This window comes from Salvelinus fontinalis, chromosome 3 (assembly GCF_029448725.1).
Source record: "Salvelinus fontinalis isolate EN_2023a chromosome 3, ASM2944872v1, whole genome shotgun sequence".
Lineage (NCBI taxonomy): Eukaryota > Metazoa > Chordata > Actinopteri > Salmoniformes > Salmonidae > Salvelinus > Salvelinus fontinalis.
Genome location: NC_074667.1, coordinates 63544345 through 63558643, shown reverse-complemented (window position 1 = coordinate 63558643; position 14299 = coordinate 63544345). Strand labels below are relative to the sequence as shown.

At 46.8% G+C, this 14299-nt stretch overlaps 1 protein-coding gene across 6 annotated transcripts in view; it reads right to left on the bottom strand.

Annotated features, from left to right (window-relative positions):
- Positions 1 to 477: 477 nt before the first annotated feature.
- LOC129851325 (CREB3 regulatory factor-like) overlaps positions 478 to 14299 on the bottom strand; it is a 37796-nt gene continuing 23974 nt past the window's right edge. For 5 of the 6 annotated variants that reach the window (XM_055917784.1, XM_055917781.1, XM_055917786.1 and 2 more), the window contains exons 5-9: positions 10562 to 10741; positions 10022 to 10211; positions 9836 to 9909; positions 4447 to 4578; positions 478 to 1682 (exon numbers count right to left, since the gene is read on the bottom strand). In XM_055917784.1, the coding sequence (XP_055773759.1) occupies positions 1546 to 1682; positions 4447 to 4578; positions 9836 to 9909; positions 10022 to 10211; positions 10562 to 10741 (713 nt within the window). In that variant the 3' untranslated portion in view covers positions 478 to 1545. Of the gene's footprint in view, positions 1683 to 4446; positions 4579 to 4613; positions 5138 to 9835; positions 9910 to 10021; positions 10212 to 10561; positions 10742 to 14299 lie in introns of those variants that run through there. The other variant, XM_055917787.1, reaches the window with a different exon arrangement.

Here is a 14299-nt window from a genome sequence, read left to right as displayed (position 1 = left end):
TTGATGATTAGTAAGTAGGTAAACACGTTGCTCAATGTAGTTTTTCTAGTCCATTTGTGACGGTGGGTGCAATTGTAACCTATGCCATCTACCTGAAATATGCACTTTTTTCTAACAAAACCTATCCCATACCATAAATATGTTATCAGACTGTCATCTGATGAGTTTTTTTCTTGGTTAGGGGCTATAAATATCTTAGTTTAGCCGAATTGGTGATAGCTACTGGTGTTGGTGGACAAATAAAAGATGGTGGATTATGCTAATGTGTTTTTAGGTAATAGATGTACATCTTTACATATTGTGTCTTCCCTGTAAAACATTTTAAAAATCGGACATGTTGGCTGGATTCACAAGATCTGTGTCTTTCATTAGCTGTATTGGACTTTAATGTGTGAAAGTTAAATATTTAAAAAAAATATTTTTTTTGAATTTCGCGGCTCTGCCTTTTCAGTGGGGGGGGGGGGGGGGGGTGGGGGGGGGGGGGAGTGGCGCTAGCGGCACCCTCATCCTAGACAGGTTAAGATGTTTTGCAATGGAAAAAACAAACATTTGCGTTTCTTATTGGAGAAGTCCAGGTAATCTTCCCAGTTACGTTTGGTGCCCGATGAACAGGACCCAGGTGTTTCTCAAAGGGGAATAGACAGGATACAGCTACGAATCAAAGTGCTCATTTATGCCCTCTGTGGCAAGCACCAATTACGTTGCTCGCTGGTCAAAAGAGGCTCATCCCACTGATCTTTACAAGCAGGGTCGATTCCAGGAGGGTGTAACCAAACCTGCCAAACGTTGCAGATAGCAATGTTGTGAATAGAGAGGACATTACTCCTTACTCTAGATGTCAGAGATGCACGTCTGTTCCATACAGTCCATTTCTTTCTGAACCTTCCAAGGAACGTTGTGGCCTACTGAACATGACCCTCCCCCCCGTCCCTCCCACTTCTCTTCCTACCCTACCCTCATGCCAACCCCCTGCCAACTTCTCTATCATCTACAAACAGTGCAATGTCTATTCATATAGGCACAATGGGATACCAATACAGTTTACTGAAGAAGGGAAAGATTAAACCAACCCCACACATTCATACTACACACACACACACACACACACACACACACAGCCACAGATCAGCTGACTCACACACACCGTCAGCAGCTAGCCTGTGTTGGTAATTAGCTGAAGGTAAGAAGTGTTACAGAGCCCTACTGAAGAGACAGAAGGAAACAGAGCTGAAACAGAGGGGAGGGTTGAACTCAAACCTCAGTCTCTGTTGACCTGTAACCCCCACCTCCTCCATCTGCTCCTCCCTCTCTTTCTCCATCCCCCTCCATCCCTTTCTCCATCCACCTATTCTCCAGATGACAGAGTGTAGTGGGAGACGGTAGGAGTGGGTGGCTGTGTTCGAGGGGTGTCGGAGGAGAGCTGGTGGTGTTGGCCAGTCCATTAGGCAGCTGTCTCCTCTCCTGGTCCAGAGGGGGTGATGGGGGTACATTAGGCAGCTGTCCCCTCTCCCGCTCCAGGGGGGGTTATGGGTGATGGCTGGTACATTAGACAGCTGTCTCCTCTCCTGGTCCAGAGGGGGTCTGTGTGTCTTTGCCCTTGGCCCCAGTCTTGGTCAGCCCCCCTCCACTCACCTCCAGGATTCTCTGGACAAACTCTTTGGTCCGTCCAGCCACTAGAGGACCTGAGAAAACACAGATGTTGAGGTTAGAATAGAGATACTGTAGATACAGAAGAAGAGAAGAGATGGAGAGAGATGTCTTTTCCCCCTGTTGAACTCTCTGTGTCTTTACGCTTCTAATCTGGGTCGTTTTTTTTCCTCTCTCCCTCCATCTTCCTCCCTCCCTTCCTTTTCTTCCGTCCCCTCCCTCCATCTACCTCTCTCCCCTCCCTCCATCTTTCTCCCTCCCTTCCTTTCCCTCTCTCCCCTCCCTCCATCTTCCTCCCTCCCTTCCTTTTCCTCCGTCCCCTCCCTCCATCTTCCTCCCTCCCTTCCTTTCCCTCTGTCCTCTCCCTCCATCTACCTCTCTCCCCTCCCTCCATCTTCCTCTCTCCCCTCCCTCCATCTTCCTCTCTCCCCTCCCTCCATCTTCCTCCCTCCCTTCCTTTCCCTCCATCCCCTCCCTCCATCTTCCTCTCTCCATCTTCTTCCCTCCCTTCCTTTCCCTCCATCTTCCTCCCTCCCTTCATTTCCCTCTGTCCCCTCCCTCCATCTTCCTCTCTCCCCTCCCTTTCCATCCGTCCCCTCCCTGCATCTACCTCTCTCCCCTCCCTCCATCTTCCTCCCTCCCTGCCTTTCCGTCTGTCCTCTCCCTCCATCTACCTCTCTCTCCTCCCTCCATCTTCCTCCCTCCCTTCCTTTCCCTCTGTCCCCTCCCTGCATCTACCTCTCTCCCCTCCCTCCATCTTCCTCCCTCCCTTCCTTTCCCTCCGTCCCCTCCTTCCATCTCTCACCGCTGGATCCTTTAGTACAGGGATCATCAACTAGATTCAGCCACAGGCTGATATTTCTTGGGGCGGATGGTCAGGGGGCCGGAACATAATTACAAATAATTAGTAGACTGGAAATTGGCCACAAGAAGCCCAAACATATACATTATTGTCAAATGTTTTTTAGCACCTACTCATTCAAGGGTTTGTCTTTATTTTCTACATTGTAGAATAATAGTAAAGACATCAACACTATGAAATAACACATTTGGAATCATGTAGTAACCAAAAAAAGTGTTAAACAAATCAAAATATATTTTGTATTTGAAATTCTTTAAATAGCATGCTTTGCCTTGATGACAGCTTTGCACACTCTTGACATTCTCTCAACCAGCTTCATGGGGTAGTCACCAGGAATGCATTTCAAATAACAGGTGTACCTTCATAAAAGTTAATATGTGGAATTTCATTCCTTCTTAATGCATTTGAGCCAATCAGTTGTGTTGTGACAAGGTAGGGTGGTATACAGAAGATAGCCCTATTTGGTAAAATTCCAAGTCCATATTATGGCAAGAACAGCTCAAATAAGGAAAGAGAAATGACAGTCCATCATTACTTTAAGACATGAAGGTCAGTGAATCTGGAAAATGTCAAGAACTTTGAAAGTTTCTTCAAGTGCAGTCGCAAAAACCATCATGTGCTAAGATGACACTGGCTCTCATGAGGACTACCACAGGAAAGGAAGACCCAGAGTTACCAGCCTCAGAAATTGCAGCCCAGATAAATGATTCACAAAGTTCAAGTAACAGACACAACTCAACATCAACTGTTCAGGGGAGAAGGCCTTCGTGGTAGAATTGCTGCAATGAAACCACTACTAAAGGACACCAATAATAAGAAGAGACTTGCTTGGGCCAAAAAACACAAGCAATGGACATTAGACTGGTGGAAATCTGTCCTTTGGTGTGGAGTCCAAATTGGAGGTTTTTGGTTCCAACCGCAGTGTCTTTGTGAGACGCGGTGTGGGTGAACGGATGATCTCTGCATGTGTATTTCCCACAGTAAAGCATGGAGGAGGAGGTGTTATGGTGTGGGGATGCTTTGCTGGTGACACTGTCTGATTTATTTAGAATTCAAGGCACACTTAACCAGCATGGCTACCACAGCATTCTGTAGAGATACGCCATCCCATCTGGCTTGGGTTTAGAGGGACTATCATTTGTTTTTCAACAAGACAATGACCCAAAACACCTCCAGGCTGTGTAAGGGCTATTTTACCAAGAAGGAGAGTGACAACCCCGGCCTCCACAATCCCTCGACCTAAACCAAATTGAGGTGGTTTGGGATGAGTCGGAAGGCAGAGTGAAGGAAAAGCAGCCAACAAGTGCTCAGCGTATGTGGGAACTCCTTCAAGACTGTTGGAAAAGCATTCCAGGTGAAGCTGGTTGAGAGAATGCTAAGAGTGTGCAAAGCTGTCATCAAGGCAAAGGGTGGCTATTTTAAGAATGTTAAATATATTTTTGATTTGTTTAACACTTTTTTGGTTACTACACGATTCCATATGTGTTATTTCATAGTTTGATGTCTTCAGTGTTATTCTGCAATGTAGAAAATAGTACACATAAAGAAAAACCCTGGAATGAGTAGGTGTTCTGAAACTTTTGACCGGTAGTGTATAATATTTATCTAAAACATAATCATCTCACAAGCCTGGCTTACATTTCACAAATACCTCTCTATTATGCGTGGGAATATCATGGAACAGATTTCCAAAAACAAGAACACTTGGAGCTGATTGGCTGGTGTATTTACAGTCTTTTATGTCCAACAATAAAACATTTAAAAATGTTAAATATAATTTCCAGAAAATCTCCTCTCTCCCGCCCGCTCCCCCTCCCTCCCTCTCTCCCTCCCTCCCCCCACTCCCCCTTTCTCCCTCCCGCTCCCCCTTTCTCCTTCCCCCTTTCTCCCCCCCCCCCCCCCATCTCTCTCCCTCCCCCCTCCCCCCTCCCCCTCACCGCTGGACTCTTTCAGTATGTCCTCCAGTCTCTGGGTCATCCCTCGTTCATCTTTGTCCACCTCCTCTCCGCTGCGCTCCACCCGCTGACCAATCACCTCCTTGATCCTCAGCAACGCCCCCAAAAGGTTCTCTACACACACACACACACACACACACACACACACACACACACACAGGGGATAAACAACATCAACATCTGTTGAAGTAGCAGTATACTGTTCAGTTCATAGTATAATGAAATCAATGTGCTCTATTTGAATGTGCTTCAGTTGGCAGGCAGAAGATGGATAATGTAGCATGATGTACTACAGTTCCCATAATGCTCTCTGTCTTCTTAATATAGATAATACTCTCCCTGTCGGGGACACAGCCCACCCCTCCTCTCTTTCTATTCACACACATCCTTCATCCTTCGCTCCAGATTTCCTTCTATTGCCTCCGAAGGACAGGCTCTCTGGGAGACGCTAAACACACAGACACGGACACACACACACACACACACACACACACACACACACACACACACACACACACACACACACACACACACACACACACACACACACACACACACACACACACACACACACACACACACACCCATTACTTTGTAGAGTAATGGAGGTCAGGCTGTCCAGAGTTGGCAGGTGTCCCAGCTCCAGTCATTTTGAAGTGAACTCCCCAGTCCACTGCTTATACACATGGAAACATGAGGCTTGTATACACATATAAAACGAGAGAAAGGGAGGAAGAGAGAGGGGAGTGTGTGTGTTTATGGGGTGGTGGGGGTGAGAGAGAGAGCAAGGGAGAGAGGGAGGAAATGAAGAGAGGGAGCAAATGAGGTGAAACTCCTGCCTAGCCTCCAGCTCCTAGACCTCTGTTAGTCCCCTTCCTTCCCTCCATCCGTCACTAAGGCCCAATCACAAGCCCCCGCCCGTTCAGGCAGCGGAATGTTGGCCCGCCTTCTGGAATGTTTGGAATTCCTGCAACAAAAGGGCTGTTGGGAAGATTCCAACAGGTTAACCCGGGGTTGCCAGGTTTGACTAGGGAAGCGGAGGGGGAGATTTGACTGGGGGAGAGGAGTGGGAGATTTGACTGGGGGAGAGGATGGAGAGCAGAGGGAGGTTGTCAGGTTTGGATGGGACTGGGTAGGGGAGGGAGGTGGGGAAGTTGCCAGGTTTGGGCAGAGGAAAGGGGAGAAGAGGGTTGCCAGGTTTGGCTTGGGGGAGGGTAGGGTTGCTAGGTTTATCTGGAGAAGGAAAGGAGGGTTAGGTCCAACTAGGGAAAGAGGGAGGGTTACACTGCAGCTCCACTATAGGCGTTGTGTTGCCATCAGTCACTTCAATGTGACGTTCTACCTGATACACAGAGTGTGTTGTTTTACAGAGGAGAGGAGCAGGGGGGAGGGCGTGTTGTTTTACAGAGAGGAGCAGAGGGGAAGAGCGTGTTGTTTTACAGAGGAGCAGAGGGGAAGAGCGTGTTGTTTTACAGAGAGGAGCAGAGGGGAAGAGCGTGTTGTTTTACAGAGAGGAGCAGAGGGGAAGAGCGTGTTGTTTTACAGAGGAGAGGAGCAGAGGGGAAGAGGGTGTTGTTTTACAGAGGAGAGGAGCAGAGGGGAAGAGCGTGTTGTTTTACAGAGGAGAGGAGCAGAGGGGAAGAGGGTGTTGTTTTACAGGGGAGCAGAGGGGAAGAGCGTGTTGTTTTACAGAGGAGAGGAGCAGAGGGGAAGAGCGTGTTGTTTTACAGAGGAGAGGAGCAGAGGGGAAGAGGGTGTTGTTTTACAGAGGAGAGGAGCAGAGGGGAAGAGGGTGTTGTTTTACAGGGGAGCAGAGGGGAAGAGGGTGTTGTTTTACAGGGGAGCAGAGGGGAAGAGCGTGTTGTTTTACAGAGGAGAGGAGCAGAGGGGAAGAGGGTGTTGTTTTACAGAGGAGAGGAGCAGAGGGGAAGAGGGTGTTGTTTTACAGGGGAGCAGAGGGGAAGAGCGTGTTGTTTTGCAGAGGGGAAGAGCGTGTTGTTTTGCAGAGGGGAAGAGCGTGTTGTTTTACAGGGGAGAGGAGCAGAGGGGAAGAGCGTGTTGTTTTACAGAGGAGAGGATCAGAGGGGAAGAGCGTGTTGTTTTACAGAGGAGAGGATCAGAGGGGAAGAGCGTGTTGTTTTACAGAGGAGAGGATCAGAGGGGAAGAGCGTGTTGTTTTACAGAGGAGCAGAGGGGAAGAGCGTGTTGTTTTACAGAGGAGAGGATCAGAGGGGAAGAGCGTGTTGTTTTACAGAGGAGAGGATCAGAGGGGAAGAGCGTGTTGTTTTACAGAGGAGAGGAGCAGAGGGGAAGAGCGTGTTGTTTTACAGAGGAGAGGATCAGAGGGGAAGAGCGTGTTGTTTTACAGAGGAGCAGAGGGGAAGAGGGCGTTGTTTTACAGAGGAGAGGAGCAGAGGGGAAGAGCGTGTTGTTTTACAGAGGAGAGGATCAGAGGGGAAGAGCGTGTTGTTTTACAGAGGAGCAGAGGGGAAGAGGGCGTTGTTTTACAGAGGAGAGGATCAGAGGGGAAGAGCGTGTTGTTTTACAGAGGAGCAGAGGGGAAGAGCGTGTTGTTTTACAGAGGAGTAGAGGGGAAGAGCGTGTTGTTTTACAGAGGAGAGGAGCAGAGGGGAAGAGCGTGTTGTTTTACAGAGGAGAGGAGCAGAGGGGAAGAGCGTGTTGTTTTACAGAGGAGCAGAGGGGAAGAGGGCGTTGTTTTACAGAGGAGAGGATCAGAGGGGAAGAGCGTGTTGTTTTACAGAGGAGAGGAGCAGAGGGGAAGAGGGCGTTGTTTTACAGAGGAGAGGAGCAGAGGGGAAGAGCGTGTTGTTTTACAGAGGAGCAGAGGGGAAGAGGGCGTTGTTTTACAGAGGAGAGGATCAGAGGGGAAGAGCGTGTTGTTTTACAGAGGAGAGGAGCAGAGGGGAAGAGCGCGTTGTTTTACAGAGGAGAGGAGCAGAGGGGAAGATCGTCTTTGTTCCATTTCCCCTACTGTGCTGTACCATAGAAACCATTATGCGGATGTACAATACAGATGTAGGATCTTCATTTGATCAGTCTTTTGTTGCTGAGAATGTTCATGCACAGCAGGAAATGAAAACTTGTAGTGTATTCAAGGTTTAAAAAAGGCCTCTAAAGTTAGTAAATTCCACTTTAAAATGTCAGACTTATTTTGCCCTAATGTAAAATGTATCAACCCCTACAAGAACTTATAATAATTCAAATTTCCTGTTGTTGCAGAATTATTTCCCCACTGTAGCAAACTCAAAATTAAGATCCTACATCTGTAGCTTCCCAATGTGCACACCACGTCATTTCAACGTGGAAATGTGGGTAATATTTGGTTGAGACTAGGGGTGAAAATAAGGCAGTACGGCATCCCGGCAAAACAAATAGCGGGGTGCTCCATTTCGGTGAAACATGAGTCTATCAGCTGAATGAAAACTGAACGTCTAGAAAACGGTAGGATATTACACCGTTATTTATCATTACTGCATGTCAGATGCATGAAACATTAACAAATGGACCTGAAAACGGGTGGTATGGCCTACGCTCCAAAATGCGATGTGGGTCGACGAGAACACTGACATTTTGCCACGGCAGAGATGAGTGGCTGAAACGCCCGCGGACAGCAGTGGACACATTCATTCTGGCAAATGTCATTACATTTTGTTGGTGTTTTGTGTAACAGACGTCTCTTTCCATTCACCACTGCTGGGAGGCTGCTAATATGTTGCGGCTGCTAATATGTTGCGGGTGGTAATATGTTGCGGGTAGCCGAGTAAAGGAGACCTTTCAAGTGATTGTTTTACGAGCGCTTGCACACGTAGGAGGTCCCGTACTGGGAAGAAATGGATTCTACTTTCACCCCTGGTTGAGATGTTGTTCAATCAGATTTCAACCTTTACTTTCCCACTCAAAAAGACAGTCAGAAGTAGTGGAAATCCCAGTGTTCTCACTATGCTTTCATCCGCCTGGAAGCCAAATTCCAATGGAAAAACAACGTCCGATTTCTGGGTCAGATCTCATCTAAATGTCTTTCACTGCACTTTCAACCATTTAAAACGCACAACAAAGTTCAAATGGGAACACGATGGCAGATATGAACGTATCATCACTGTGCCTCAGCTAACAGCACAACCAAATGACCTGGATTACAGTTGAGATGACATTAAAGTACATGGTGCAAGTGACCAACACTGTCTGAGATTCTGTTCAGATTATTACAGCAAGTGTGAACATCTCCACAGACCTGCACGCTTTCTATGATGCCATAAGAAGACATGTATAGTTACTGTAGGCCTCAACATGTGGCCATAGGTGTGTTACTCCTTTTAAGGCTGAATAAATACTGATACATTAGTTTGTCAGACAGCCTTAACTTTAGGCTGTTTACTGTCTTACAGAACTAGTATTGAATTGTAATAACGCAGCCAAATATCAGCTTATACAAGGATATCGAATGCTTGGATAGTTTCATCTGAGCCACTGGCTTAAAAACACCTTTATTTTGGGATTAGTTGGACATGTGAATCCAACATAATATTTGTTAACTTGTCGATAAGTTAGAAGGTTGTTGTAAAAGTGATATTGAAATGTGTTGAGATGTAGATTTTCTGGCTTTAATTTCAGTTTGTCTACAAATTAACCATTTATGTGTTGGATTCACGTCTCAATCTCAACCAAGAATCAAAGTTAACGAATAGGGATAAATCTAATCAAACTTGATGTAAAGTTAATTCTTTAACTTTCTTTAACTTTAGATTTTTGGTTGAGATGGAGACGCGAATCCAACATATTAATGATTAACTTGGAGATAAAATGTGAAATCAAACAAAGCTTGAATTGTCTATGTTTAGTTGAACCCTAGGTTGAATTGAAACAATAGCTGTTGTTGACTTTGCAAATGCTGTATAGGCCTTAATCATCTCATTGATGATACTTTTCATTTCATTTGATCTGTTAAACCTACCCTTTGGAATGTACTTAGTTATTAAGAGCTCTCTCAATAATCATTCTCACGATAGCACATTGGTAGTAGTCAGTGACAAGGTTTCGATAGGGGAAGGAAAGGGAAAGGAGGCCTTGGTTGCCAGGTTTGGTAGAGGAAGGAAAGGGAGAGGAGGGTTAGGGTTGCCAGGTTTGGTAGGGGAAGGAAAGGGAGAGGAGGGGTAGGGTTGCCAGGTTTGGTAGAGGAAGGAAAGGGAGAGGAGGGGTAGGGTTGCCAGGTTTGGTAGATGAAGGAAAGGGAGAGGAGGGTTAGGGTTGCCAGATTGGTAGAAAAAGGAAAGGGAGAGGAGGGTTAGGGTTGCCAGGTTTGGTAGAGGAAGGAAAGGGAGAGCAGGGTTAGGGTTGCCATGTTGGTACTAACCGTACTCCTGGTTGAGTCCCCACAGCTTGATCTTGTTGGCTTCGTGTTGCGCTTTCTTCTTCAACCGACAGGCCCTGTGAACACACAAGTAGTGTCAGGACACACTCCATCAGATAGATAGAAAGATAGAGATGGAGCTGTTCTGTGGGCCTAACAACAAATAAACTTCTCTTCCTCCCTCTGTACCTGGAAGCTAGTTTGTTCTTCTCTTTGCGGGAGCGTGCCCTGGCCACAACAGGCAGGTCGTTAACAGGACCCATCCCATCTATGGTGGCGTTGAGTTTCTGCAGCTGTTCGCCGATGTTTGTGAGCTTCACGGGGTTAGGGGTCAGGTCGCTGGCGTCCGTCTTCCTCGCTTTACGCCTTCCCTTCTTTCCTGAGGAGAGAGGGATGAGTTACAAACCAGCTGTGGAGCACTAAGCACTCAGAATAAGTTCATTATAACGACCAGAGGAAGAAGAAGTGACGAGGTAGGGTGCCTACCCACTCTAGATAGTGTACTAGGTAGTTTACAAGATGTGTGCTAAGTAGTTCTAGTGTGCTTACCCTCTCTGCGGTATAGGGTACTAGGTAGGGTGCTAGTGTGCTTACCCTCTCTGCGGTATAGGGTACTAGGTAGGGTGCTAGTGTGCTTACCCTCTCTGCGGTATAGGGTACTAGGTAGGGTGCTAGTGTGCTTACCCTCTCTGCGGTATAGGGTACTAGGTAGGGTGCTAGTGTGCTTACCCTCTCTGCGGTATAGGGTACTAGGTAGGGTGCTAGAGCTCCAGGAGAGGGACCATCGGACCTCCCCTCCAGTCTTCTTCTGTCTCCCAGAGTCCCGTGCGTGAGCGTGGCGGTACTCCCAGAAACACCTTCTCTTCTGGGGCCGTTCCCCTGGACCACACCCCCGCTCTGGTTCCACCTCTGGAGGGACAGGGACGTCAGAGATGATACACACAGACACACACACACAGCCCCCCCGAATAGAAGAATATGTTAACATATGCGCGCACACAACTAAATGCTCCTCTATATAAAAAATCACACAAACAAATAAGAAGATCCTCATATGCAGCAGGTTCTTTCCCAATCCACTCCAGGGATCTCAACATTCCTCCAGTCAGCTCTCATGTCCCTGTTCCCTGTAAACTGGGCTTCACACCCTGGCTTTCAACTAGAGGCTGTCTGACTCAGACAGAGCCCTCACTGCTTGATTATGTAGCTAGTGGTGTAACGGTGGTGTGTGTGTGTGGGGGGGGGGGGGGGGGGACCAGGGCCATCCAGTCTGTCTCAACCACCTTGACTTACAGAGGGAATAACACAGCCAGACACACACCACCGGACAAATACACACACACACACACACACACACACACACACACACACACACACACACACACACACACACACACACACACACACACACACACACACACACCACAGAGCACGCACACACACCGCTCACTCTCGTGCTCACATACACAGCCAGACCAGTGGAGGCTGCTGGGGAGGACGGCTCATAATAATGTCTGGAACGGAGCAAATGGAATGTTATCAAACACCTGGAAACCATGTTTGATCTGTGGGATACTATTCCACTGATTCTGCTTTTACCATCAGTCTGTCCTCCCCAATTAAGGTGCCACCAACCTCCTGTGAGCCAGACACACACACTCCGCCAGACACACACACACACACACACACACACACACACACACACACACACACACACACACACACTGAGAGACTAGTCATCACCTCCACCCTACCTGACACCCTAGACCCACTCCAAATTGTTTACCGCCCCAATAGGTCCACAGACGACGCAATCGCAATCACACTGCCCACTGCCCTAACCCATCTGGACAAGAGGAATACCTATGTGAGAATGCTGTTCATCGACTACAGCTCAGCATTTAACACCATAGTACCCTCCAAACTCATCATCAAGTTCGAGACCCTGGGTCACGACTAGAGGTCGACCGATTAATTAGGGCCCATTTCAAGTTTTCATAACAATCAGAATTTTTAAATATATTTTTTTACACCTTTATTTAACTAGGCAAGTCAGTTAAGAACACATTATTATTTTCAATGACGGCCTAGGAACAGTGCCTTGTTCAGGGGCAGAACGACAGATTTTTACCTTGTCAGCTCGGAGATTCGTTTTTGCAACCTTCCGGTTACTAGTCCAACGCTCTAACCACCTGCCTTACATTGCACTCCACGAGGAGCCTGCATGGCTGACTACCTGTTACACGAGGGCAGCAAGAAGCCAAGGTAAGTTGCTAGCTAGCATTAAACTTACAAAAAACAATCAATCTTCACATAATCACTAGTTAACTACACATGGTTGATGATATTACTAGTTTATCTAGCGTGTCCTGCGTTGCATATAATCGATGCGGTGCCTGTTAATTTCTCATCGAATCACAGCCTACTTCGCCAAACGGGTGAGGATTTAGCACCAAACCTAACCATAAATATCAATGCCTTTCTTTAAAATCAATACACAAGTATATATTTTTAAACCTGCACATTTAGTTAATATTGCCTGCTAACATGAATTTCTTATAATTAGGGAAATTGTGTCACTTCTCTTGCGTTCCGAGCAAGCAGGCAGGGTATACGCAGCAGTTTGGGCCGCCTGGCTCGTTGCGAACTGTGTGAAGTCCATTTATTCCTAACAAAGACCGTAATTCATTTGACAGAATTAAACATATTTATGACATAACATTGAAAGTTATACAATGTACCGGGCAATGTTTAGACTTAGGGATGCCACCAGTTAGATAAAATACGGAACGGTTCCGTATTTCACTGAAAGAATAAACGTTTTGTTTTCGAAATGCTAGTTTCAGGATTTGACCATATTAATGACCAAAGGCTCGTATTTCTGTGTGTTATTATGTTATAATTAAGTCTATGATTTGATATATCAGTCTGACTGAGCGATGGTAGGCAGCAGCAGGCTCGTAAGCATTCATTCAAACAGCACTTTCATGCGTTTTGCCAGCAGCTCTTCCCTGTGCTTCAAGCATTGAGCTGTTTATGACTTCAAGCCTATCAACTCCCGAGATTAGGCTGGTGTAACCGATGTGAAATGGCTAGCTAGTTAGCGGGGTGCGCGCTAATAGCGTTTCAATCAGTGACGTCACTCGCTCTGAGACCTGGAGTAGTTGTTCCCCTTGCTCTCCAAGGGCCGCGGCTTTTGTGGAGCGATGGGTAACGATGCTTCGAGGGTGGCTGTTTTGTCGATGTGTTCCTGGTTCGAGCCCAGGTAGGAGCGAGGAGAGGGACGGAAGCTATACCGTTACACTGGCAATACTAAAGTGCCTATAAGAACATCCAATAGTCAAAGGTTAATGAAATACAAATGGTATATAGAGAAATAGTCCTATAATTCCTATAATAACTACAACCTAAAATTTCTTACCTGGGAATATTGAAGACTCATGTTAAAAGGAACCACCAGCTTTCATAAGTTCTCATGTTCTGAGCAAGGAACTTAAAAGTAATCTTTCTTACATGGCACATATTGCACTTTTACCTTCTTCTCCAACACTTTGTTTTTGCATTATTTAAACCAAATTGAACATGTTTCATTATTTATTTGAGGCTAAATTGATTTTATTGATGTATTATATTAAGTTAAAATAAGTGTTCATTCAGTATTGTTGTAATTGTCATTATTACAAATAAAATAAAATAAAAATCGTCTGATTAATTGGTATTGGCCCTCCAATAATCGGTATCGGTGTTGAAAAATCATAATCGGTCGACCTCTAGACCCCGCCCTGTGCAACTGGGTCCTGGACTTCCTGACGGGGCGCCCCCAGGTGGTGAGGGTAGGTAACAACATCTCCCCCCCGCTGATCCTCAACACTGGGGCCCCACAAGGGTGTGTTCTCAGCCCTCTCCTGTACTCCCTGTTCACCCACGACTGCATGGCCATGCACGCCTCCAACTCAATCATCAAGTTTGCAGATGACACTACAGTGGTAGGCTTGATTACCAACGACGAGACGGCCTACAGGGAGGAGGTGAGGGCCCTCGGAGTGTGGTGTCAGGAAAATAACCTCACACTCAACGTCAACAAAACAAAGAAGATGATCGTGGACTTCAGGAAACAGCAGAGGGAACACCCCCCCCCCCCCCCCCCCCCCCCATCCACATTGACAGGACAGTAGTGGAGAGGGTAGAAAGTTCTAAGTTCCTCTGCGTACATATCACGGACAAACTGAATTGGTCCACCCACACAGACAGCGTTGTGAAGAAGGCGCATCAGCGCCTCTTCAACCTCAGGAGGCTGAAGAAATTTGGCTTGTCACCAAAAACAAACTTTTACAGATGCACAATCGAGAGCATCCTGTCGAGCTGTATCACCGCCTGGTACGGCAACTGATCCGCCCACAACCGTAAGGCTCTCCAGAGGGTAGTGAGGTCTGCACAACGCATCACCGGGGGCAAACTACCTGCCCT